The sequence below is a fragment of the Amblyomma americanum genome, chromosome 2 (genome assembly GCF_052857255.1).
Source record: "Amblyomma americanum isolate KBUSLIRL-KWMA chromosome 2, ASM5285725v1, whole genome shotgun sequence".
Classification (NCBI taxonomy): domain Eukaryota; kingdom Metazoa; phylum Arthropoda; class Arachnida; order Ixodida; family Ixodidae; genus Amblyomma; species Amblyomma americanum.
Window position 1 is genome coordinate 180,974,341 of NC_135498.1, and position 23,195 is coordinate 180,997,535.

Genomic DNA, 23,195 nt, shown 5'->3' on the forward strand with positions numbered 1-23,195 from the left:
CAGGCATCTCTAACTTTTGGATATTAAAGAAGTATGGTACATGATGTGTTTGGCTTGAAAAGATGACCATGGCATAGGAAAAACGCAATGGAGGGCTAGGAGTCAGTGCAACAAATGATACGAAGATTTTGTGAAAGATAAGCGCGCGAGTTTGCGATATCTGTGCCTTTGGTTGGTTAGATTTACTTGCATGCAAAATGTATTGCTTTAGACTGCCCGCATTCACATCGTATGCAGCGTGGTTTCACAAGCTTAGCGGAACATCGACGGTCGCAACCCTATAGAATAATGTATTTCAATGTGGTTCTGCAGGAAGATGCATTACCGCACTACTCTTCATCGCACAACTCACGCAGGTTTTTCATTTCTAAGCATTTCTGCGCCGTTAATGTCCGTACTGCGAGCTATCGCTGTCATTCCGCGATCTTTCTGTCATGCTGTATGATATTTTCGGAAAATGAGATTATTTTTTGACGTTTTTTTCAACGAAGTATGATGGGCTTAGCATCGATCCCTGAGCACTGAGACAGTAAAAGTAAAAAAGGATGCCCGCAATCAAGCGCCGTTTGTAAGCTTTTCAAAAAAAAAAAAGCGAACTGCTCTACAATGCCAGCCCCGTCATGATCCCAGCGCCTGTGCACTCGAGGAGCCTCTTTCCCGCACAGCTTGGAACAAAATGGCGGACCTTCGCGCAACTCTGCTCCCTGCGGGAGCATATACAGGAACACTATGTGGAGCAGGCACAATGAGTAGCTCAGTTAAATTTTTAAACAGTCTATTTTGACAGGGCAGCGGAAAGTTGAGTGAGTGTATGAGATTAGGAAGTCTGCGGTGATAAGATAGTTACAGCTGGCACAGGACAGGTTAATTGGAGAGATATGGTAGAGGCCTTTGCCCTGCTGTCGGCATAGTCGTGCTGATGATGAAGACGACAGATCATGGTTGCAAATATCCAAAAAGCTGTCTAGCTTTGACCTGGTTTATTCTGTCCTTCCATTCTTTTGTATATAATATGCCCTTTTTCCACTTCTACTCATGGTTTTCTGCTCATCCTCATTGTTGTCATCATCTTTAACTGTCTTTGCCAGTACTGAATGCGGAGTCAATGAAAAAGTAAAGAAGGTCTGGTGCCATTGGAAAGAATGTTTATCAAATCATGTCGCCAAAATGCAAACACTCTGTGAGGTGTATATGCGCATAAACAACCTGGCGATTTCGGCATGAAACTTTTTCATCTCTGCCTCTGACGCCAAAGAAGGCCTACCCATATTGTGATCCATCAATTGCTGTCTCTTTGTGGTCTGTGTGGAGTGGTAGTCTGAGAAGCAGCTTTTGTGCATGCATGCATCAATCGCTGTAGCTAGGAGATTTATTTTCATGAAGTTCACCCTATGCCCCATTGCACTCAGCAGTCCTGCTGGCTTCCGATTGCAAAATGCTTTAAAAAGGCGTGGATCACTCACAGGTTGTTGTAGAAAACCGAAGCTAGGAAGGATAAAGCTGAGAAATTACAAACCTTCGGAAGCCAAATTTGGCTTAAAGGTTTATAAGTGGCTCTGCGTGCAAATTCAGGTGCTTGTAGGTGCCTGGTATGTAAACGGTTTAGTAGGGCTGAGTACGGAATAAATTTTTAATTAAACTTACTGCCGGGCTATTTTCATGTAACTGACCACTTAGTCACCTTGTTAAATTGTATGCCTAGCGTGGTAAAAAAAACAAAACAGAACCACACTTTTTGAATACAGAACGTTTTGTTTAAGATGTCATCAGTCATCAACAGTAGCATTACTAAATTTATATCAGTTGTCAGTGTTCGGCCTTTCACGCATGACAGCAACACCTGTACATAGAAGTATGTTGCTGTGAAATGACCTTGAACTGAGACAAGCTAAAAGGATGAGGAAAATGCTACTGTCCTTTCAGTGGAATATGCAGCTTGCCATTACAGAAAATGCAGTCTGCTATAGCAAAAAATCCCTGGTTGACAGTGGATGGTATATATGAGGCACGACTGCTAAGTGAAAGAAGTGGCACAACAAAGTTATTTCTGTACTTTGGCTGCCTTAAAGGCTGCCAATGAACAGTAGAATACGATACGATGAGATGACAAGTGGTTGTGCTTCGGTGCCCTTTCTTGTGCATGCGTCTGCATATACCCTCTCACTGCCGTTGGCAACGTGAAAGAGGCTGATGTTGCAATTGTTCCGGCTCTAGAAGGGATTCTGAATTGAACATGCTTTGTCTGTGGGGGGCCAAAACAGCAATCTATCTGCAGTGATGACAGTGCAAAGATCAGGCTGTGAGGAACAAGTGTGAGGACAGCACCACTGCAGGCCTCATAGAATGTATGAGCACAGCCATTGATAATAGGCACTACTGAAAAAAATCTCAACTGCATCGATAATTGCACAAGTGAACATTGAACAAGAAGATCAAGAGTACAAGACCTGACAAACGTTGGCTATCAGCGCTGCAGAGAGGATTAATGGGACACTCGGGAAAGCTTTATCCAATTTTCGATCGTAGTAAATGATGATGCACTGGCTCTTTCCAGCTGTGTTAACATTTCTGTGGGATTAAAATACGCAGTTATGGCTGAGAGAATTGACTTTAAAAATTTTTCCTCCACTCTAATCAAACTTGTGATGTCTACACCAAGGAGGACTGGCTGCCATTTTGAGGTCAATAGCAATGTAGCATAGCCTCTGGGATCCGTGCCAGAAGTTCGGTGTCAATGCACGCAGTTTACTTGCGAAATGGTTCGGTGATGGCAACACCTGTATTTTGGGTTTTGGTCTTTTTACCTTATCAAAGCTTTGTTTTCAGTGAGAATGGTTTGAATGCCTTGGCCGTCGGTGCAGGCAAACTTCAGTTTGTTTTCAGTGTCCTTTGAAGTGTCGCAGTATTGAAGTAGGGTTTATTTGTGAAATGGACTGCATACACTATGCCTTCAGGCACAAGTTGCAATGCAGCCGTGGCTAACCAACCACTGCCCTGCTTCTTTTGAGGGCTGTGCTGGTACTAATTGAACCCGTGTCTGCATGCAGTCGAACCAGCTGCTGAACACGGCCGTGCTGACGGGCAAGCAGGTGTCGCAGCCGATGAAGGTGTTTGTGGTGAGCCAGTCGGGACTGCTGGGGGATGTCACCCTGCAGTCGTCCTGCCACTCGGCCGACGAGTCTGTGCTCAAGGTGGGAACACAGCCAGGCCTTTCATCATAAAAGTTGCAGCTGAATGAATGCGCCTGTTTTGTGTAGAACTGGTTGTACCCAGACCTAAAAAAAAAAAAAATTCATTCCATGATTCATTCAGTTATTCACTCATTTATTTATACAATCACTGATTAATTTGTTTGTTTGTTTGTTTGTTTGTTTGTTTGTTTGTTTGTTCAGTCTTCAAAAGCTCTCTAGATGCATTACGTGATCAGCTAGATAATGGATCACTTCATTAGTTCTTTAGTGGTTGACTTGAAGCAGTCAGAGTTGGCGTATATCACAGTGTCGATGATTGAAATGAAAGTGATCATTTCATTGTTTATCGGAGTGATCATTTCCCTTATCCCTCTTTCCCCCTTTGCCCCTTATCTGCTTCAGGGGCATGCAGTATATTTGCACTTTTTTTTTTATCACTCTGCTGCTTTGGCCTATATTGTTGTTGCACAAGCGTTTGATTGATGATGCACCACTTGTCAATGTACCAAATAGCATGTTCATGAGGACCAAGGTGTTGCAGTCCTTATTTTCTGAGCGTACTACAAGGGAAAGTGATGTGAGGGAGGGCATTTGTGCAAAAACCAGGTGGGTACCAAATTGCAATATCCATGGCATTCCATGGCATATCCATGGCATATCCTATGCATTCCAGTACTTGTTTCTGGCGCATAGCTGGCCGATCGTTCTATTTCATTTGCCATTCGGACCGTATGAATTTAATTCTCAGAATCGCCCGCCACAAACATATACTAGTGCCTAGTTCATGATAACGAGTTTAGATGTGACTGCTTCGCATTCTGGCTGCATGGTGGGGTGCAATGACCACTCATTCTAGCGCACTTTCGATTATTAGAACTTCGCATATTTTGAACAACTTTCCGGTCTCCTTCAAGTTCGAATTAAGAGTTTTTACCGTAGTTGGCTTCTTAGGAACAAAAATCAAGCCTACAAAAGCTCTTCTTTGCAGTTAAAGGAACTGCCCTTTAAATTCCTTGCGAGATTTACTGGCATTGTGTCTGTGTGGAAGTTGCCATTTACTGGGGCACAGAATTAGGCCCAAGGAACTTAAACAAAACTCTGAAATTTGAGGGATATTTCCTGCTTGAAAAAACTCTCAGCGGCTTCAAAGAGGACGTAGCTACTGTGCTTGGCCCTAATGCTGCTGGCGGATGAAAAGACGCCTTAGCTGTCTAACTGTAATCTGGCTTAAACAGAAGAGCCTAGCTGATCTTAGCACAGCAACCTTCAAGTGCTTGACACAATGCTAGGCATAAAAGCCTTGGCGACCTCTCACTCTGTCAGGTGTCGCCGTCATGCACGTCAGTGTACCTGGATGGCTCGGAAGTACGGGGCTCCCAGAATGCCACGGTGCTGGTCAAGTATGGCACCTATACGGGCCAGGCGGCCTTCTTGGTGTGGATGCCCGAGCTTCCGCTGGACCTGCGCCTCTCAGACCCCAAACTAAGCCAAGTGCGTGCCTGGCGCACCCCACACCGCCATAAACGGTACACCATCTCACCACCTCTCTCTTGCTGTGCATTTAGCACTTGTCATTTATCAATGCTGCCTTTGGTAGCCCTTCTTTGCTCTTCCCCTTTAAATATTTCTTATTATGTTCCTGTGGTGGAGCAACTGCTGGCAGATTTATCACACAGCGAACTCCACCTATAGCCAGCAACAACCTTAACTTGGCTCAACTTCAGGGTGGAAGTGGACGGTGCGGTGGAGCTGGTCATTTTTTCCTCTGTTCCACTATTATGCAACGCTTTTAATAAAGGAAAGGTTGCTACTATACCACAGGACATTTACTAAGTGTGTTGTAGCCACTCACCGGCAGGATTGTGTCCTTTTCTTCCTGACATCGCAGTTGTGAGCAATGCTTCAGGGTGGTTTTGCACCTTCCTAATACCATGTTTGTCTTTGTGCAAATTTATGCCTGTCAAATCAGTCGGAAAACAGGGGAAAGGATCTTCAGTTGAGTATTCAAAAACTCCGCTGCAAAGGACACTATCATACTTTTTGCAAAAAGCATTAGTTGATCTTAGCCTTGCATTGTACCTCAAACGCACTGCTGAAAAAAAAAAAATCTAGCAAAGCAGCAGGATGCATTAGCAGTGTTGTTGGGATGTTAAATTTATTGAAAAAGTCTTTGTAATGGGCCACTAATCCAGTCTTGCTCTCTCTGAAGACAGTAGGCAGGAACAGTGGCCGCCTTGGCACCTAGCTTGAATTTGACCTAAGCACAAAAATTGGTTCACATGCAGTGCACAATAGAACCTCATTTATTTGTTCCTGGTTCGTACACGATTTCCCAGTTCATACACTTAAAATTGGAAACCCCTAAAGTAGCACTGTTTTCTTCTGGTCAATACGTTCCCGGATAATACAATTTCCCGGCAAGTACATTCATAATTTTGCCAAAATCTGATCGTATGACATGTTTAGCGACAAACCATAGATGCACTGACGTAACGAGTTGGCCAAGCCCATGGGCACGCAAAACGAGACGCCCAAGAGCAGTGGCAGTCAGCTGCTAGAGTGGCCTTTCCGCGGTACACAGGTGCGACGGAATGAAGCATAAGAAGCTCATTTTGAAGATGCTTTCTCGACTGCTTTAAGAGTATTGAGCAAAAGCAGTCGAGAAAGCGTTTTCAAATGAGCCACTCCCCCCCAGCACTCACATCTTCAATGCTAAAACAGTCGGTTCATTGGATAGGCACCAGATGAAGCCACCGGTATCATCTATGGGAAAGCTGCTTGCTTTAATTGGGTTGCCGATGCTGCAGACAACACAGATTTCTAATTGATTCTGATTCAAATCAGGCAAGTACATTATCCAAACGCGTATTGAAACACTAAGTCTGTCCTATGCCATCTCTGCATCATATTTCAGCATGAATAAGTGAGTGGTTCAACCGAGAGAAACATTTTATGATGTACATTTAGCGTTGCAACAGACAGTAGTTTTGCATTCTTCATTTTCCCAGATAACACGCTTCTCTCTTTAATTTTTTATGAAACGTGTCAACGAGGTTCCACTGTGTCTTCAAGCATTATAATGGTATGCCACCTTGTGTTGGTGAAAATTGCATTAGTATTTCATCATAAATGGCATTACCAAGCTGGTCGTCTAAATTTCTTAGTTCCAGTTAAACGTCCCGCCATTGAAGATGAAAATGACACTATGCATTTCCTCCATATTGTTGCCATATGAACATACAGTACATAAAACACACTTCCCCAAACTTATTTTGGCCACAAAAAGGCAACGGTGACATCTGAATGTGTTTATAAACCACCTATGCTATGCAGCAAATGATGCTGTTCCGCCTGTCACCTAGCATCCTTGCATGAAAGTCACAACTGGGTTCTGCCTGTGGGAACTGAACTTTCAAGAAATAATGGCACACATTTTAGAGGCCATGCTGTTCGCACAGCACGATGTGCATTGCATCTGCTTTAAGAGGCTGCCCCGCTGAAAAATCAGACTGAAATTTCCTGTGCTTTTTCAGGTGTCGAAACCCACTTCTTCAAGGGACCGTGGACTGCCGCAACAACTGGTTGCGCAACAAGCGGCGCATCCTTGACAAGTGGGATGATGTACGTTTGGGTTATTCCTTCTTCTGTTAGGCTTTGTCGTTTCTTGTTTCCACAGTGTAACAGCCTTTGGTTTTGCACATTAAGATTGTGGGTTGTCTCAGTAGCTGTAATTTGTTATTATAAAAAGGGGCAGTATTTCCCTGCTGAACGTTGTCTATGAGGTTCATTGCGTTTCATTTTTAACAATAAAATATCTTCAAATTGCTCCAAGTTTCTTTATTTGCAATTCATGTATCTTCTTCTTGTGGAAGCCTGTCAGCATTTGCCGAATGTATTTCTAAATATCGTTCTGCTGTAATGCACGGGCACACCCTCCAATATTTGCAGTAGGTATAAATAGGTATGGGGCATAGCAGTGTTCATTACAATGGCATGGTGTGTCATCTGCTGTTCACAGAACAAATTGTTTTGGCCAGTTCAGGTTTGTAGGCAGCTCGGCCTTCATGTTAAATTGCAGGCTTGTTGGAGAACAGTTTGTTTAGTGCAGTGACCTTTCAGTTGGGAAAGACCCTTTGGTGTCTGCCAAGACGCTAACTTAAACATGAAACAGCGCAGAAATATGAGTGAAGTAGAAGTACAGAATCAAAGGTTAGCTAATATAACTTGCTAGTCTGTGTGTTTCATGTGAACAGGCAACAGTATCACTAACCACCATTGGTGATGCTGGTAAAGTACAAAAGAAAATGAATGTGGCAAGAGAGTTTGGCCACATAATAAGCACAGCAACACTTAACACAAGAAAGATTGCACTATGGGTGCCAGTGGTATTATGTTGTTGCTTTTCTTGTGTTGTGTGTTTCTGCACTTTTTAACACTGATGAAAATGTACCATTTCACTCCTTATTTCACCATCTGAAAAAAGAAGAAAACAATAATTGATAGCATGGGCATTATGAGAGGCCCCTGCGATCAGGATTTTTGTCCCATAGTTTGTAATCCCGGTGAAGTTGCATTGCTTGTTTTATGCACTTGACTAAAATTAGCTGGTCTACTAGATTCGACAGCATTTTTTCAGAGCAAAAATAGACAGGACGTAGGAAAGAGTTATTTTGCGCTGCAGAAAAAGTGCATTCGAATTACCAAGACCAGCTAGCCCATCCTTATAATCTAACAGGTCTGCTAGAGTTGTGGATAAAGTCAGCCACTGGCTGAATGTGGAGAGGTCTCCTGTTCCCAGTTTTGGGTAGTTAACCTTCTAGTTTGTGGGCAATCCCATAATATATGTGAAAAATGAAAAAAATCTGGATAGATCTTTTTGAAGAATCTCTTGTGCTACAGAAGACAGTTGTGGCACTGCTGTTCTCAGGAGAGACAAAGCTCGCTGAGGTCCTTTTATGCTTCTAAAGGTTAGCAGCTGCACGGAGCATATGCAGCGTCATTTTGTTTAGCAGCCACTAATCAATCGCAATCACACTTTGGATCAGCACTTATGCTGCTGTGCTGTTAGTACAATTAGTGAGCTGTATGCAAATGCCTGAGGCAATGTGTATTAACCGATCTTGTTTTCCACGAGTGAGTTTACATTTTGTGTTAGGGCCGCGTCACAGCATTAGGGATCGTCGCACAATGTGTTTGCCGATGTTGCATGGTGAGTGCACAGCAGCACATACGAAAGCGGAGAGGATGTACGCAATTAAGTGCCAAGTGAGAAGTGGCGCTTGTGTGTCTCCTCATTGTTTTCCTGTGTGTTTTCCTGGACTCGCCATGTTTGTTTTGAGAAACACGCCAACTAGCCCAACATCATGTCCTTTTGACTGTGTTTGCATCAGACAAAATGTTCAGGCACCTGATTTTAGGTTCTGTAAGTGCCACACAAGGATTAAGCCTTCCAGAGGCTTCTAAACAGCAATTTGGCACCCATGGAATTATCCTGCTTGTCATTGAGATCTGTCATTTCATCCTCATTTACAACAGCTGCATCTCATTGGGGGAAAAATACAGAAAGTAGCCATATACAGGGCATTCAGTGGACAGAGTGAACAACTCATGTGGTTGAAGTTAATTTGTAGTCCTGTAATTTGTGTCCAGCTGTAGGGAGGAGCCTTGTAACCTCATACAATGTTCTTCATATCCCGAGTGCAGCTATGGCTTGTAAATATTCATCGTTGTTTGGAACCGTTTTGGTGCCTCATCAGTTCTAGCTGGTTTAAATTGTCGGGTACATTTCATCAGTGTTGTGCAGTTAAGCTCAGAGTTCCAAGAACTGGTCAGGAGCTGCTCAGCATAGCTCTACACTTTCTCCAGTTGCGTCAAAAGATTTCCTGAGACGTTTTGAAAAGCACTCGGCTCTGCTTTCCTTGCTACTTCTGTTGGTAATAGACCGCTTTTTTAACTGTATGTATTTCCTTCTTGCGCAGGGGGAAGGGTCGTCGCTGGGTGGCTCCCCGGGCTCCTGTCGCTTGCGCTTTCAGCAGGCGCGGGTGGAAGTGCTGACGCGCTTCCAGAGCGTGGACCACAACTCGGGTCGCGAGGCCTACCTGCTGGGCCGCCGCACCCAGGTGGCCGTCACCCATTTAGTGGCACCCTTCCTTCGCGTGGCCGATGCTCACTTGGCTGCACTCAGGGGCACCACCGTGCGGGGACTGCGCGCAGGTCGCACTGAGGTCCAGGTGAGGACTGCAGTGGGCTGCTTGTAGAAGCATCATGTGAGAGGTGCGGTCTGAAAAAGTAGGAACTAGATGAAGGCTTTGCGAGCCCTGCCTTCCTCTGTGTGCATGTGCAAAATCAAGCTTGATAAAGTCCATGCCCCATAATAAGCCACGCTTTCGAGAATGCTATGACAACTCTAGGACCGATAGCTTGCTTGCACAGGATAGGGTCTTCGATTGACCGCTCACTTCTTGCATGCCTTTTTATGTGGCCAACGCCGCCGCCTTCGGTGGCGGATCATGTCAGATCATGCCACAGTGTCACAAGTGCATTTTAGTTCAATTTCAGTTTTACTCATGTTTAACACATAGCAGCATATACATGTCTCACCCCTCACGCGTTTTTTTTTTTTATTTATTTTCAGTGTGCTGGCCAGGAGAGCTCATTTCTTAGCTTATGGTATTTTCTTGCAGGCATTAAAATGTCCTCCTCCACACACCTGGTGGACTGAATGGCAGTTAGTTAGGAAACAGCCATAGCTAGTAGTTCTTGAAGCTCAGCTGTAAGTGCTGTATATATGCACCACTATATGCACTGAATGATTAACAAAGCTAGTTGGAAAACTCTTGTCACTATTCAGAAAGAAAACAAAAAGATTTCATCTGGCAAGCAAGAATAAAACCAGAGTCGTGGTCAGCCAGGAGAAGCAGATTTCCACATACATTAACCATTGAACTACCGACCACATTAGTGCCCATAGAAGCACAAGTTTGTCAGTGGCTACAGTAAATTATGACAAATATGTTTGAACATTCATGATTAATGAGCGTAAATAAGACAAAGACGGCAGAGAAGAAGACGACAACAAGACACAAGCGCTCACTCGCAGCTGAACGTTTATGCGGACAAGAACAGCAATAATGCACAAAAAATGCGAAGAGAACAAGAAACTAAAACACAATGAGCCTGCATCAGGGATCCTAATCAGCAATCGGTTACACGCTCATGAGCCAAAAACCTAAAGCAAAGCAGTGACCATCGGCACAAAAAAAGAAATACACAAGGCAAAAATCAAGTGTCATCAAGGAAAGCTATTTCATGACGTGTTAGGGCAACTGAAGGGATGCTGATGTGCGTGTGACATTTGAACATACCATAAAAACCGGAATATAGGTGGAACTTTTTCTAAAAAACCATGGTGAAAAGTCGACCCCCATCTTATATATCGGTCATTGGCGGAAAAACTACGAAAGACTTGCAACAATGGGTGTCTGAACTCAACAGCGTCCCTCCATCACCATCGCCATCAGCAGCAGTGCCGCCATTTTGCGTTTCCGTAGTTGCAAAGCTATTTTGGTTAGAGGCTGCTTTTTCGCATTTTGTTTCAAAATGAGCAGAAGCCATCGGCAATTCACCGTCGCCTTCAAGAAAAAAGTGATTGAGTATGCGGAAGCTCACGGCAACCTGGCGGCACAGCACGAATTTGGATTATCCGAAAAGAGCATTCAGTACTGGTGGAGGCAGAAGCTGTGTATTACAACTTGCAGCAACCAGAAGAAAATATCATTTCATGGGCGGACCGCAGCATATCAATAATTGGAAGGAAATGTTGCGCTGCGTGCAAGATCGCTGCCTGTGACTGCTGAATGCATCCGCGTGAAATTGGTAGAGATCGCGCGTGCCTCTTGACTCACGAGGGCGCAATTCAAGGGCTCGCCTTCCTGGGTGTGGCGATTCATGAAGAGGAAGGGCTTTGCTCTATGGCGCCATACTTCTGTGTGCGAGAAACAAACACGCAGGTCGATGGGTGCGCGATACTGTTAAAAAATTGGTCGGGTGTACATACGAGCAGCATTTAAATGAAAATAAATACTGTCACCATTGTGCAACCTGTTGAGTCACATTTGTTTCAAGGTAAGAGTGTATGTCGGTACTTTTTTCATTGGAAAAGATTTTTTTCATTTTTAGAATTGGTTAGTTGGGGGGTCGACCTATATTCTGGTCTGACCTATAGTCCGGTTTTTACGGTAGCTTGAGACACACACTGCAGAATGCATAATGGATGCTTCACCTACTGAGGAACAAATGGTTCGGTTTATGGGGTTTAACATCCCAGAGCTACCCGGGCTATAAGGGACGCAGTAGTGGGGGGATCTGGATGATTTCAGCTACCTGGGGGTTCATTAACATGCACTGACATCGTACAGTACACGGGCCTCTATCATTTCGCCTCCATCGAAAATCGACCTCCACAGCCAGAAAATGAAAGCAGATTAATAAAAGCTGTGCTGAGTAGTGTTCGCTGATACCCTGTAAGTACTAGATAAGGAAGACAAGTCAACGTAAAGAATGGTGGTGAAAAAGGTTGGGTTCGGTGGACGGACACCTGAACTGCGCCGTGAGGGAAGGGATGGAGTGAGAAGGAAGTGCAGGTACATCAGACTAAGATGGAGGTAGCAATGGCCATGAGATAAATAAAAATGAAAAACATGGATGTTATCCAGTTCATGCACTTCCAAGGGCTTCATGTGAGCATTTAGTCAAACAGCGATATTGGGCTTTCTTCCCTTAATGCAATATTGTTATTCTAAGATTTGTAAACAGGGCATTAGAATACAAAATCAAATTGGTTACTAAATTATTTAATGCCTTACAAGTATAGTATATTATTACGAAGGTTAGCTCAGCAGCAGGCGCAACAGGCCGCAGTCAGGCGGCACACAAAAACCAAGTCGCACAAGCACTAGCTGTAGCGTCCTCATCGTCGTCAACTGCACAGCGACAGAACAATGTCCTCTTCGCCTCGTGACTGTGTACTTTAACACTACCCCCCCTCCGCCCCGCGGAAGAAAGCACTGTCCCTGGGCATCCTAAGGTGGTGGGTGACGGGTGACTTGTGACGGGTGGAGCACCTTAGAAAGAAAGCAGGGGCCTCGATTTGTAAGCAGTTGATGAGGAGCGCCATGAAGCAGGACGACGTCAAGGAGAAGAGATCATCTCATTGCTATCAGTCGTCTCGCCTCATTCTTCGGCTGGCCGCCACTTAACAATACTATGCAGATGATGGTTGCAAACAAAATGTGTTTGCAGTACCTCTGTTTCTTTTTATATCTGTTCTGTGGCAAAAATATGTCTTTTGTTCGAACTAGCTGTAGCTGATATTCAAACATTATTGAGAAATATTCATTTGTATTCATAACCAAAAATTTGATATTTGTGCACCTCTAATTTTAAGCAATTCAAATCTTTAGTGCTGCCTTCGGGCTCAAGGGAAGCTTCAAACTCTTGCACAAGAACCTACCTGCTTGCTTGCTGCATTGTTAGTCCATGGCTGCAAGCACTTCCTTAGATTTACAGGAACATGCTCAAAAGCAAAAATGCCACTTAATAATTTGGGGGAGGAAAAACATCCTGTGTACAAAATTTACCAAGCTACTGTAACAAGTACAGTAGAAACTCGGTGATACAAACGTCATGGGGTCACAAAAAACATTCGGATAATCCAACCAAAATGGAACAAAATGCGTATGCTGAATGTATGCAGATCTGTTGTCGGCTGAGGGGGTTTACATATTGCAGCACGCTGCCACCACTACCTGTGGTGTGCACTGCGCGTTTGGCGATCATGACATCGGAGACATACGAGCAGCAAGTACTTGATGCTTGATGGGGCGGTCGCGGCTCACATGTTCGTGTCATACAGTCAAATCTCGTTACAGCGAACCTCAGATTAACGATTTTTTCAGAATTACGAACATTTCGAAAATCCCCTTCCGAAGGCCTATGCTATCAATGTAAAAATGTTTCAGTACTACGAATTTCAAAATACCGAATAATTCAGAATAACGACTGCAATTTTCTCGCTGTCACTCAAGTTAAATACCTCATTACTACGAATTTACATCCACCGCAGAAAGAAAAGCGGCAATTTCGGAACCGATCGCGGGATGCGAGCAATACAAAGCGTGGCCTCAGGGATCCGCTCCGGCAGCGCTGCCGGAGGCAATCGCGGAGGCCGCGTCCGGGGAAACTAGCCAAATCCAAATCCAAACGTGCAAGTGGAATGCGTGACTAGGCCTGCTCTTTCTTACGCACTGAGCCTGCGGAGCGCCCGCGCCGTTCTTTGTTTCGTTGAGGACGTGTTGATATTCGGCTGCCGCGCTATCACTCTGCCGTTCGGACGACGGTGAATTCTGCGGAGGCCACCAGAAAGAAGCGGAAGCAGTTTTCGCTGCAGGATAAAGTGGCAATTCTTCGGGACATTGATGCCGGGAAAAGGCAGATCGACATCAGCAAGGAGCTTGGTGTGGCGCCGTCGACCATTGCGACGATCTTGAAGGATCGTGCGAAAATAGTTGAGCTTCACCAAAGGTCTCAGCTTGCTCCAAGCAGGACAGCGACAGCGACATGGAGAAGGAAGGCAGGAAAATCCTGATGATAGTCGACAACTGCTCAGCGCATCTTGTCAACATTCGCTTGACGAATGTGCGCCTCGAGCTCCTGCCCCCGAATTAATTGTACTTCACTTCTCCAGCCTCTGGATCAGGGGATAATCAGGAGTGTGAAGGCCGAATTTCGAAGGCGCCTAGTTCAACGGCTGTTGATTAACCTTCGACTGAACCAGCCAACGGCAATAAACGTCAAGCAGGCCGCGGAGATGCTCACCGGGTCGTGGTGGAAGGTCAGTCCCATCACGATTCGAAACTGCTGGAGGAAGGCAGGTTTACTGAAAACGCCAGCCAATCCGCAAGATCGCGAAGGCGAAGACGACGACGACAACGCAAGCGAGTTGTGGGTGGAGGCGCAAGAAAAGCTCTCCATAGACCCCTCGGTGACATTTGACGATTACGTCGAGTGCGACGCGGCTGCGTGGACGGCGGCGGAGCTCACAACCGAGGACATCGTGAGCAGCGCTTGCGAGCCGGAGGATGGCAGTGACGACGACGACGACGTGGAGGCGGAGATCGCTGATCGTCCGGACGACTGCGTCTCGGGTTCCGATGTGTTGAGTGCCATTGCGAAGGTGCGCGCCTTCCTTGGGGCTTCTGCCAGTGTGCCCGAGGTGGTACAGAAGAAAGTCGACGACATCGAGTCGTTTGTTTTGCAACGTTTGGCCTCCACTAAGCAGAAAAAGATCACCGATTTTTTTAAATAAATGCTGTGTGTTCAACCCTGTGTATTTATTGGCCGGAAACGGTTATTTCCCAGCGTACCCGCTGCTGTACAGCTGAGGTAGGTGATCTCAAATTATTGGCGCTACTCTACGCGACTTTCACTTTAACGATATTTCAAAATAACGAATCATTTTCGGTGGTCCCTTGAAATTCGTTGTATCGAGATTTGACTGTACGCTGTGGGGCGGGGGGTTGTTCATAACATCCAATTTTCTGCCTATCGCAAACGGTGCACTCTGGCCAGGGCATTCTACAAATTCCTATCAGTAGTAGTAGTAAGTGGTTTTATTAAAATAATAAAAGGAAGGAAAAAATTTTTGCTAGCCCCAGCATCTGCCATCGATACTGAAGCACCGAGCTGGGGCAGCGGAAATAAAGGATAGCAGGCAGAATGGCGAAATGAAATGAAATATCATCCCAAAATTTGTATCAACAGGAATCGTATCATCGAGATTCTATTGTACCTGAGAAGTGCTGCTATACAAAAGCGAGAAAAAAAATGCCCTGAAGCACAAGAAATTGCCAAGAAAGTCGCCCTTTAAGCAATCTGAAATGGAATGTAGTAGTCACTTAGTTTTTCTAAATCTTGTAAATGCTTTATAGAAAACCCAGAAATATAGAAAAATGCCCTATTTATCTCATAAATTGCTACATATTGCAGCGTTACTGTCTTCCGCACCTTTAACCCTCTAATGGGCACATTTTTTTCTCTAAGATCATACCAAAATGGTCATTAAGTACCCGTGCTGCCTTCTGTCGGCAAACAAAATAAGTGCTTTGGACGATCCCCACTCGTGCCAAACCAAACACAAAGTGCCAGAAAACACGCAACAAGCTGAAATTGTTATTAGCCAGAAATGACAGTCGGTTTATGACGAGCCTGGCTCGTCCCAAGTCTGCTTCTCTCATTACTGTCATTGACTTGACACATGAGAGCAAGTGAATGAGACAGTCTTGCAGTTGAAAGCTTTTGATAAAAAAGTCGTTCATGAGTGGTTGCTGAAAAAATAAAAGAAAGAAGTTAACTGGGACAGCTAATTACCTTATGTGTTGGCAATACGTTAGCGTTATGAGCTGTTGATGCCTTTACTGTGACGCCACTTCCGAGAGCCAGTGGACAAATTTTATGACCAGCAACACATTTTTTTTTACCGGTGAGGTTTTTAGTGCTATCACATTTAAAAAAAAATTGCTGATGGCCTAGCTCTGTTAGGCCAGGATATGCGTAGCGAAAGTGCGGTGACTTCTGGATCGGAAGAGTTAATATATGAAACCCGTGCATTCACTAGATGCGCCTTTGTTCATGATTAAACCTTGAGCCGTCGTGGTGGAGTGGTAGCGTCTCCGCCTCAAACGCCAAAGGCCCTGGTTCGATTCCCAGCCACGTCACAGGTTTTTTTTTTTATTCAGTGAGTGCGCGGGGGTCTCAGTGGCTTCCATAGATGCCGCTACCGAATATACTTCGGTTAGCGGTTAAGTGCGTAAGGGCGGGTAAGGGCAGCACCACGGCGAGGGGCGTGGTGTGACGTCATGCCGGATGGCGCGGCGAGCGCATGGCGTCCGCCCAGCTGCGGCGGTTGCTAGGCAATGGCCCAAGGTCTGTTTCTGTGCCCCCTCGAAGCACCACCACAGTGAAGTCACAAGTTCGTGGCCAGTGTAGCTTTCGCTACAAAAAACCTGCTTCACTGTCAGTGGTGAGACAGTGAGCGTGTTCATACACGCTGGTGTTGATGCACTTGCGCGTGGTGCAGGTCCTGTCGCCCATCACGGGCAAGGTGCTGGGTGCGAGTGAGCTGCGTGTGAGCACGGACAAGGAGAGCCTGGTGCGCCTCGAGGTGCAGCTAGTCACAGGCCTGTCGCTCGAGGTGCTCCCTGACGAGGCAGCCGCCCAGGGGGTCTTTGTGACCAAGACGTCCACCAGCCAGGCGCTCACCTCCCTCTACCAGGTGAGAAGGGCCACATTCTCTGTTTCATTTGCTCACCACTCAGCACAGTAACTTACTGTTATCTTTGTAAACCCAAATGTGCGGTCCACTTTTCAGGCTAAGTGGACAAACAGAGTCCAGATGAATACTGTATGTGCCTGAGTGTGTATAGTCAGGGTCAATATGAAGGTCTTTGGTCAGTATGAAGCCGTATTTTCTATGGATAGCTGCGAATAGAAGAGGGCGACCTCCTCAGAGGTGGTGACGTTCCCTTAAATAGAATTCCAAGCTCACCGCAGTCAGAGCCCGGTTTCAGCGAAGTGTGCTTGACCTGGTAGAGAATCGGTGTCACTGCCAGAAGTGCTGCATCGCTGTGACATCACCGGCGTAGCCATCGGGAAAGCTGCAAGAGGGCACAAGTCACTCCTCCTGCTGAGGAGCAGCCCCGCAAGATTCCACGAGTGACTCGTTGATTGGACGGTCTTAAATGAGCTGCATTTCCCCAGATAGGGACCTGTAGATACTGGGCTCTATTTAAACAACCAAACACCTGTGTAGTGGGTGCTTGCTACTCATCATTTCTATGTGCTCTCACTTGCAGAACTTGACTTCTTCAAATATGTAAAATAAAAACTGTACAGTTCTCTTCACCCTCTTGCTCTCACTACTCTGTCTCCGGCCACGTTGTCTCTGATCCGAGCCCGTCCACGAGCAGTGACTAGCAATTGATAGTCAGGGCTGTGTTTGTTTCCTCATCTCTTGTGCTTGTCTGTGTTTGCACTATTCAATACAGGCATGCTGCCTCCACATGTATTATGGGCTGCCATGAACAGTTACTGATGTTCAGGAGTCAAGGCTCACTAGATAGCTGAGCTGGCAGAGCATCTGGGAGAAGTTTTGTTTATCAATCGATAAAGGCCAACAGGGCTGCTTCCAAGTCGAAGTTTGAATTTGTTTTAGGGGTAGCCAAGGCAGGGAGTACTGCAAACATCAGTTTTAACTCGCGTGGTTGGCATGCAGGGGCTCCGCACTTATCGCCCACATCAGCCAAACACCTGTGCCAAACACGCCAAACACAGGCTGTTTTGCGCGGCCCACTTGAAAAGCAAGGGCGCATGCACAGCGTTGGTGGGAACAAGTGTTGTGCTTAGAAAAAGCTCGAAGGCGGCAGGGAATCATTTCCTTCGTTCTCTCCCTTTGTTTATTACATTTCTAGCTTGGCTTGAACACTGTCTTGGCCATGCTTCATGTATTGGTTAGCCACAAAGTGTGGGCCGCATGACTTTGAAGAAACAGCTTGACCTACAGTCGAGCCCACTTACAACGAACCTGACAGTCAGTCTGGTGTGTTCGTTGTATCCGATGTTCGCAGTAAATGGACTTCCCATATTACAGCCAAGAAAGCTAAGTCCAACAAAAATGACATTTAGTCTTTTAGAAAGTGAGTATTGTGCGTATACTTCTTCAAAGCTGACCCTACTGTGGTGCTTTCCAAGCTCTGCAGAGCAGTCATATTCTCCTCGCTGAGACAACTGCTGCTAAAAATATGTTTTGTGAATGCATTATAACGCGTAACTAATCGCAGATGAAGCGTTCATGGTAGTTGGTGGGAGTTAGGCCACTTTAATCAAATTCCTGTTGGTCGAGGAGTGCTCGTACTTCGTGTACAATAGCTTCGTTAGAACCCGTCTCTGCGATGTTGGCTCCTGCACCACTGAAGTCATCCCATGTGTGGGGTTTGACATTGGGAGATAAATAGTTTCTCCCCGCTTACTCGCGGCTGACACGGTTCAAAGCCGCCCGGACCCCACCCTGTGATCATGTACGCTACCGAGCGCACGCCAACCACGGCGGGCCTTGCTCTGAAGGAACAAAGGAACAGCACATTGGCTGACACAAACAGGCATTTATTGCTACAGCAACAATAATGCCAGCTAGCAACAAGGTACGCTAATGAATCAAGGTCGTCCGACTCACCAGCAAAGTTTGGAGCGAATGTTCGCCCGTGGTAGGGCAAGGGATATATACTCTGAAGGCCGGACGGGACGATATACGGGAGCGGGTCTCCCCGTTGCTTCTTCGCCCTGCCGGGGAAGAGCGGAGCCACGAGCGACACGTCCGTTCGCACCGACGATCCCAGCCGAAAAGCCTCATGCCCCCTCTCCCGCGCGCGGGCTTCAGCAGTCTCCCACGCAGCGACGCTGACGCCCTCTCTGGCCAGTTAATGTTACTGACAAGGGAATGCGTTCATCCTCGGGGTGAGACTGCTGCTGCACGGTGCCTCGCGGGAAAGCAAACACAGGGGGCTGCAGGGCAGGTCCCCACATCCCCCCCAACCTTAAATAGACCCATGCGCCTGAAACTACATGCTATGGAGGAGTCTCCTGGTCTTCATGTCCTTGAGGCACGTCTTGCAGCGGAGGTCACGCCGACAGCGTCCACGCAGTCTTCCGCGGTGTTCCGAAGGCGGCGTGAAAGTATCCGCTGGGACGACTCGCATGGCCCGCGAATCGAAGGCCGATGAGAAAACTGCAGGCCAGGATCCTGCAGTAGCCGCCAGGGCAGCAGCAGCCGGAGGTGACTGCTGACTGGTCTCACCACAGCTGCCCCGGATGGATGCGGCGAACACGATACAGGCCGCTCCGTCGCAGCAGGTGGCAGCGAGACGATGTGCACCGGACAGCAAGCCTGGATGGCTCCACCGGATCTGAAAAATTGCCGAAACGCTCTCGGTGTGCCTTCAACGTAGGTCACGGGAGGGGAAACGGCATCCGCAAAGGCCTCGTGGCACAATGCCTAACTCGCTAGCAAAACGTGTCGGCGGCTGTGCAAACGCAAAGTTCGAGTGAACAAAGCCCTTTCTTAAGTTGAACGAGACTGCTCAGTTCGTGCGAGGTTACAAAAAAACAGGCGGGCAGCAAAGTGCGCCCCCTTTCAACACTATGGTCCGGTGGTCGTGCCTCTTCTGACGTGGTGCAGGCAGCTCCGAAAAGCATTAGGCCTAACTACCACTCCGACAATGACCGTTAACACAACAAAGACCCGAAACAGGTTACGTGCGCGCAGCCGCGAGGAGACATCAGCTTTGTGGGGTGGTCCTATCCCGCTCACTGCACAAAGCAGCTTCTGAGCGGTCGGCGCCCACCGTATCGGATGGTGTCGGAGCGCCCGGTGCTGAGCTGCAATACCAGCGAGCTCGTAGCGGCACCTGTGGCCCCAGGCCACCCGGCTCCCGGAGCCGCGACTCCCAGAGTCTAAAAAGAGACAGTAGAGAAAATATATACAGAAACTCGGACCACCCACGCGGCTTCCGTACTCACTCGCTTCGGGCTCGGCAACTCCGCGGGCGCTAGGCCTTGCACTCCCTCGATGCGTACCAGGTGATTCTCATGAAGAAAATCCAGGGAAATCTTAATTAAAAATGTGCTGAGCATGTCGAAAAGTTCAAACATGCTGCAGCGCAATACACCTCGCACTCAAGAAAGCATGCCACAGGTCCTAGCGATCAAAATTCACTCTAGGCCTAGCACTTGTCAAGTCCGGACAAAGAGCGTTCCTCGAACCGAACCGACAATCGTCCAATGTTCCAAGAGCGGGCCACACGTTGGGCTGCCAGATGTGGGGTTGATTTGGGGAGATATAAATACGTTCTCCCCACTCAATCGCAGTTGACACGGTTCAAAGCCGCCGGGACCGCACCCCGTGATTGCGCACGCCAACCACGGCGGGCCTCGCTCTGAGGGAACAAAGGAACGACACATTGGCTGACACAAACGGCATTTATTGCTACAGAAACAATAACGCCAGCTAGCAACAAGGTATGCTAATGAATCGAGGTCGTCCGACTCACCAGCAAAGTTCGGAGCGAATGTTCGCCCGAGCTAGGGCAAAGGATATATACTCCAAAGGCCGGACGGGACGATATACGGGAGCGGGTCTCCCCGTTGCTTCTTCGCCCTGCCGGGGAAGAGCGGAGCCGCGAGCAACATGTCTGTTCGCACCGACGATCCCAGCCGAAGAGCCTCATGCCCCCTCTCCCACGCGCAAGCTTCAACAGTCTCTTGCGCAATGACGTTGGCGCCCTCTCTTGCCAGTTAATGTAATTGACAAGGGAATGCGTCCATCCTCGAGGTGAGACTGCTGCTGCTGCACAGTGCCTCGCGGGAAAGCAAACACAGGGGACTGCAGTTCAGGTCCCCACACATGAGACATCCGACTAGTTGTGCATCAAAGATGCGTTGGAAGAAATTCACATGCTTCTGATCCCCGGGGCTTTTGACAGCATCACCTGTCATTCCTGGGCCCATACGTAGAGTGTACGTTGGCACAGAATGTATCAGCTGCACTGTTTGTTGTCTGCCCACTGTCTGCACACAGCAGAAAAGGTCGACAGTCGACTAGGCAGGAGTCGCATACCACGTGACCTCCTATTACAGCGAGGCATTCCAACTTTTCAAATCGCTCCCGTTGTATTGATCCCCGAGAGTGTGCAGAGTAGCTTCACTTTCAACGCTGCCTCTGTCTCATGCCCACTGCGCTTCTCCTATTTTAGACGCATTTCCCAACTCGCACAGATGAAAAGATTCACTTGCAGACCATTGGCGCAAGCTTGGCTGGCAGTTATGTACAGCTTCAATGCCGCCTATTTTATGCTTTTTTGGGTTGCCACGTTTTCTTTGGGATGCTGTCACGGGGTCTTCACATTTCCTCCTTGGTCTTCACATTTCCAGGAAGCACAAGTTTTTCGACTCCGGAGGAAAGTTTATAGCGCCTCCACATTTGCTATAACCGACCGGTGCTGCCACAGTTGTTCGTTCCACCTGGGATGCATTGCCATTGCCCTAATACATACCGTATTGCCGCAAATCTTTGTAGTGTTTGTTTGTTCATTCTTCAAAGCTACTGGCATGCCGCTTTTTCGCTTTGTTTGCTATGCAAGACGTGACCAGATTTATCTCAATTGATCACACCCAGGTGGAGCCGATTTTAAGTTGTTCCAGAATGTTGTAGAAACTTTCCACGCCTTATCTCGAAAGTTCACTATCAGCTTTATATTGATCACGGCCAGGAACGGCTGGCATTCTGTTCGACGACGGCCAAGCGCACTTGTTGTTACGCCGCCGCTGAGTCATTCAGTTCTTTTTGGGCGCAAGTCTGCCTAATAAAAAATTTCGTCTGGAAACCCTTCTCGCTCTCTTCCTGCACATAAGACTGCCGTCACTACTACATGACAATATTCTAGCAGTAACATCACCGTTGTTCGTAATAACCGAGCATTTGTTATATCTGCAGCCGTTATAAGTGGGCTTGACTGTATATGCAATTGAATACAGTGTCAGCGTTTGGCACGATGACCTCGGACTGTGTCCATCAATGTAAATTACTTACAGTTGTCAGTCCTTACAGTTGCATCACTAGCACTTTTCTGAGCATGACATGTCTTGCGCACTGAGCAGGAGGGCCTGCTGGATGTGACCCTCCGTTTCTCGGATGGCACATGGACGCCACTGACAGATGTGCCAGAGTCTGACTTCAGCCTGGTCACGGAGAGCCTGGACCCCGGGGTAGTGGCTCTGGCACCTGTAGCCCCCTCGTCGGGAGGCCTGGCAGCACGGCCACGCATCGTGGCCATCGGCCAGGGACAGGGAAACCTCCTGCAGGTAACAACATTTTTGCACGACCGAGAATCCAGTTTCATGAGAGAATTCAGTGTGTCTGCAATGTTAGTTGATAGAAGGCTGCCCTGAATGGACCATGTGACTATGGAAAATTATTTGGTCATCTTTTGGATATATGTGTCACGGGGTTTTTAAGGAGCCCTGAATTTCTCCTTGAAAAAGCTTACTTGAGCCATTACTAAGGCTCCTAATTTTCTGCGGCGGAAAATTTAAAATTCCTCAAAATGCGAACAAAGAATCTGCAGTATTCCGCGAGAAACTTCGCGTTAAAGTTCAGCACGTTAACGCTTGCGGCTTTTCACGTAGAATCAACTTGATGGCCCAAGGTTGGCTTTGAGAAGTTGGCTTTACCTCAAAGCTCATGAGCCCAGTCGGTGACCTTGCTGTGGGTATCTTGAAGAACAATGAAAACAAAAAAGTTGGCGCTATATCTGTGTAGTTTGGTTCCAGCTATAATGTGAGGTACTTTCTGAAGCAGATGAATCAAGAAAAAGAAAAACTTGCATTATATTTGTGCAAATGCAATAGTACTGCTTTCAACAAGCACCAGTGCCATGACCCATCCCACAGAAGCATGCGTGCGTGTTGCTGCCAGAATCATAGTGCTTGATGTGCTAGCTTTCTTGAGCAGATGGGGAAGCGAGCGTGTCAAGGCACCAGCAGAGCTTACCAGATTTTACATTTCAAGGAAAGTCAAATGATTAAAATATTCACATTTCCATCATTCTGTTATTCATGCTGACATCCACAAACACAATGTCATCAAAAAAGACTATGGCTGCTGGCACACCATTCTGCAAAAAATGCTATAAAATCCACGACTTTTTGCCGAATCACGGCAAACTATGGGCCTTCAGCATCACAATCTGTTCCTGTTTGCAGGAATTGAAACCAACAACAAAGTGATCTTGTGAAGAAATTATTCACAGCATATTGGCCAATTCTGTGTGAAGTTTTTCGTGACACACTCGTACGTTTGCTTGGATTATGTTGTCGAGAGTGCTCCAATGGTGCTCT

General features: G+C 46.9%; 1 protein-coding gene across 2 annotated transcripts in view; it reads left to right on the top strand.

Annotated features, from left to right (window-relative positions):
• The window catches only part of dtn (transmembrane protein 132C dtn), an 87,410-nt gene that overhangs the window by 37,942 nt on the left and 26,273 nt on the right, over positions 1–23,195 (top strand). For both annotated transcript variants that reach the window (XM_077655549.1, XM_077655550.1), the window contains exons 7-12: positions 3,048–3,191; positions 4,515–4,717; positions 6,725–6,812; positions 9,170–9,421; positions 16,327–16,521; positions 21,957–22,160. In XM_077655549.1, the coding sequence (XP_077511675.1) occupies positions 3,048–3,191; positions 4,515–4,717; positions 6,725–6,812; positions 9,170–9,421; positions 16,327–16,521; positions 21,957–22,160 (1,086 nt within the window). The remainder of the gene's footprint in view (positions 1–3,047; positions 3,192–4,514; positions 4,718–6,724; positions 6,813–9,169; positions 9,422–16,326; positions 16,522–21,956; positions 22,161–23,195) is intronic.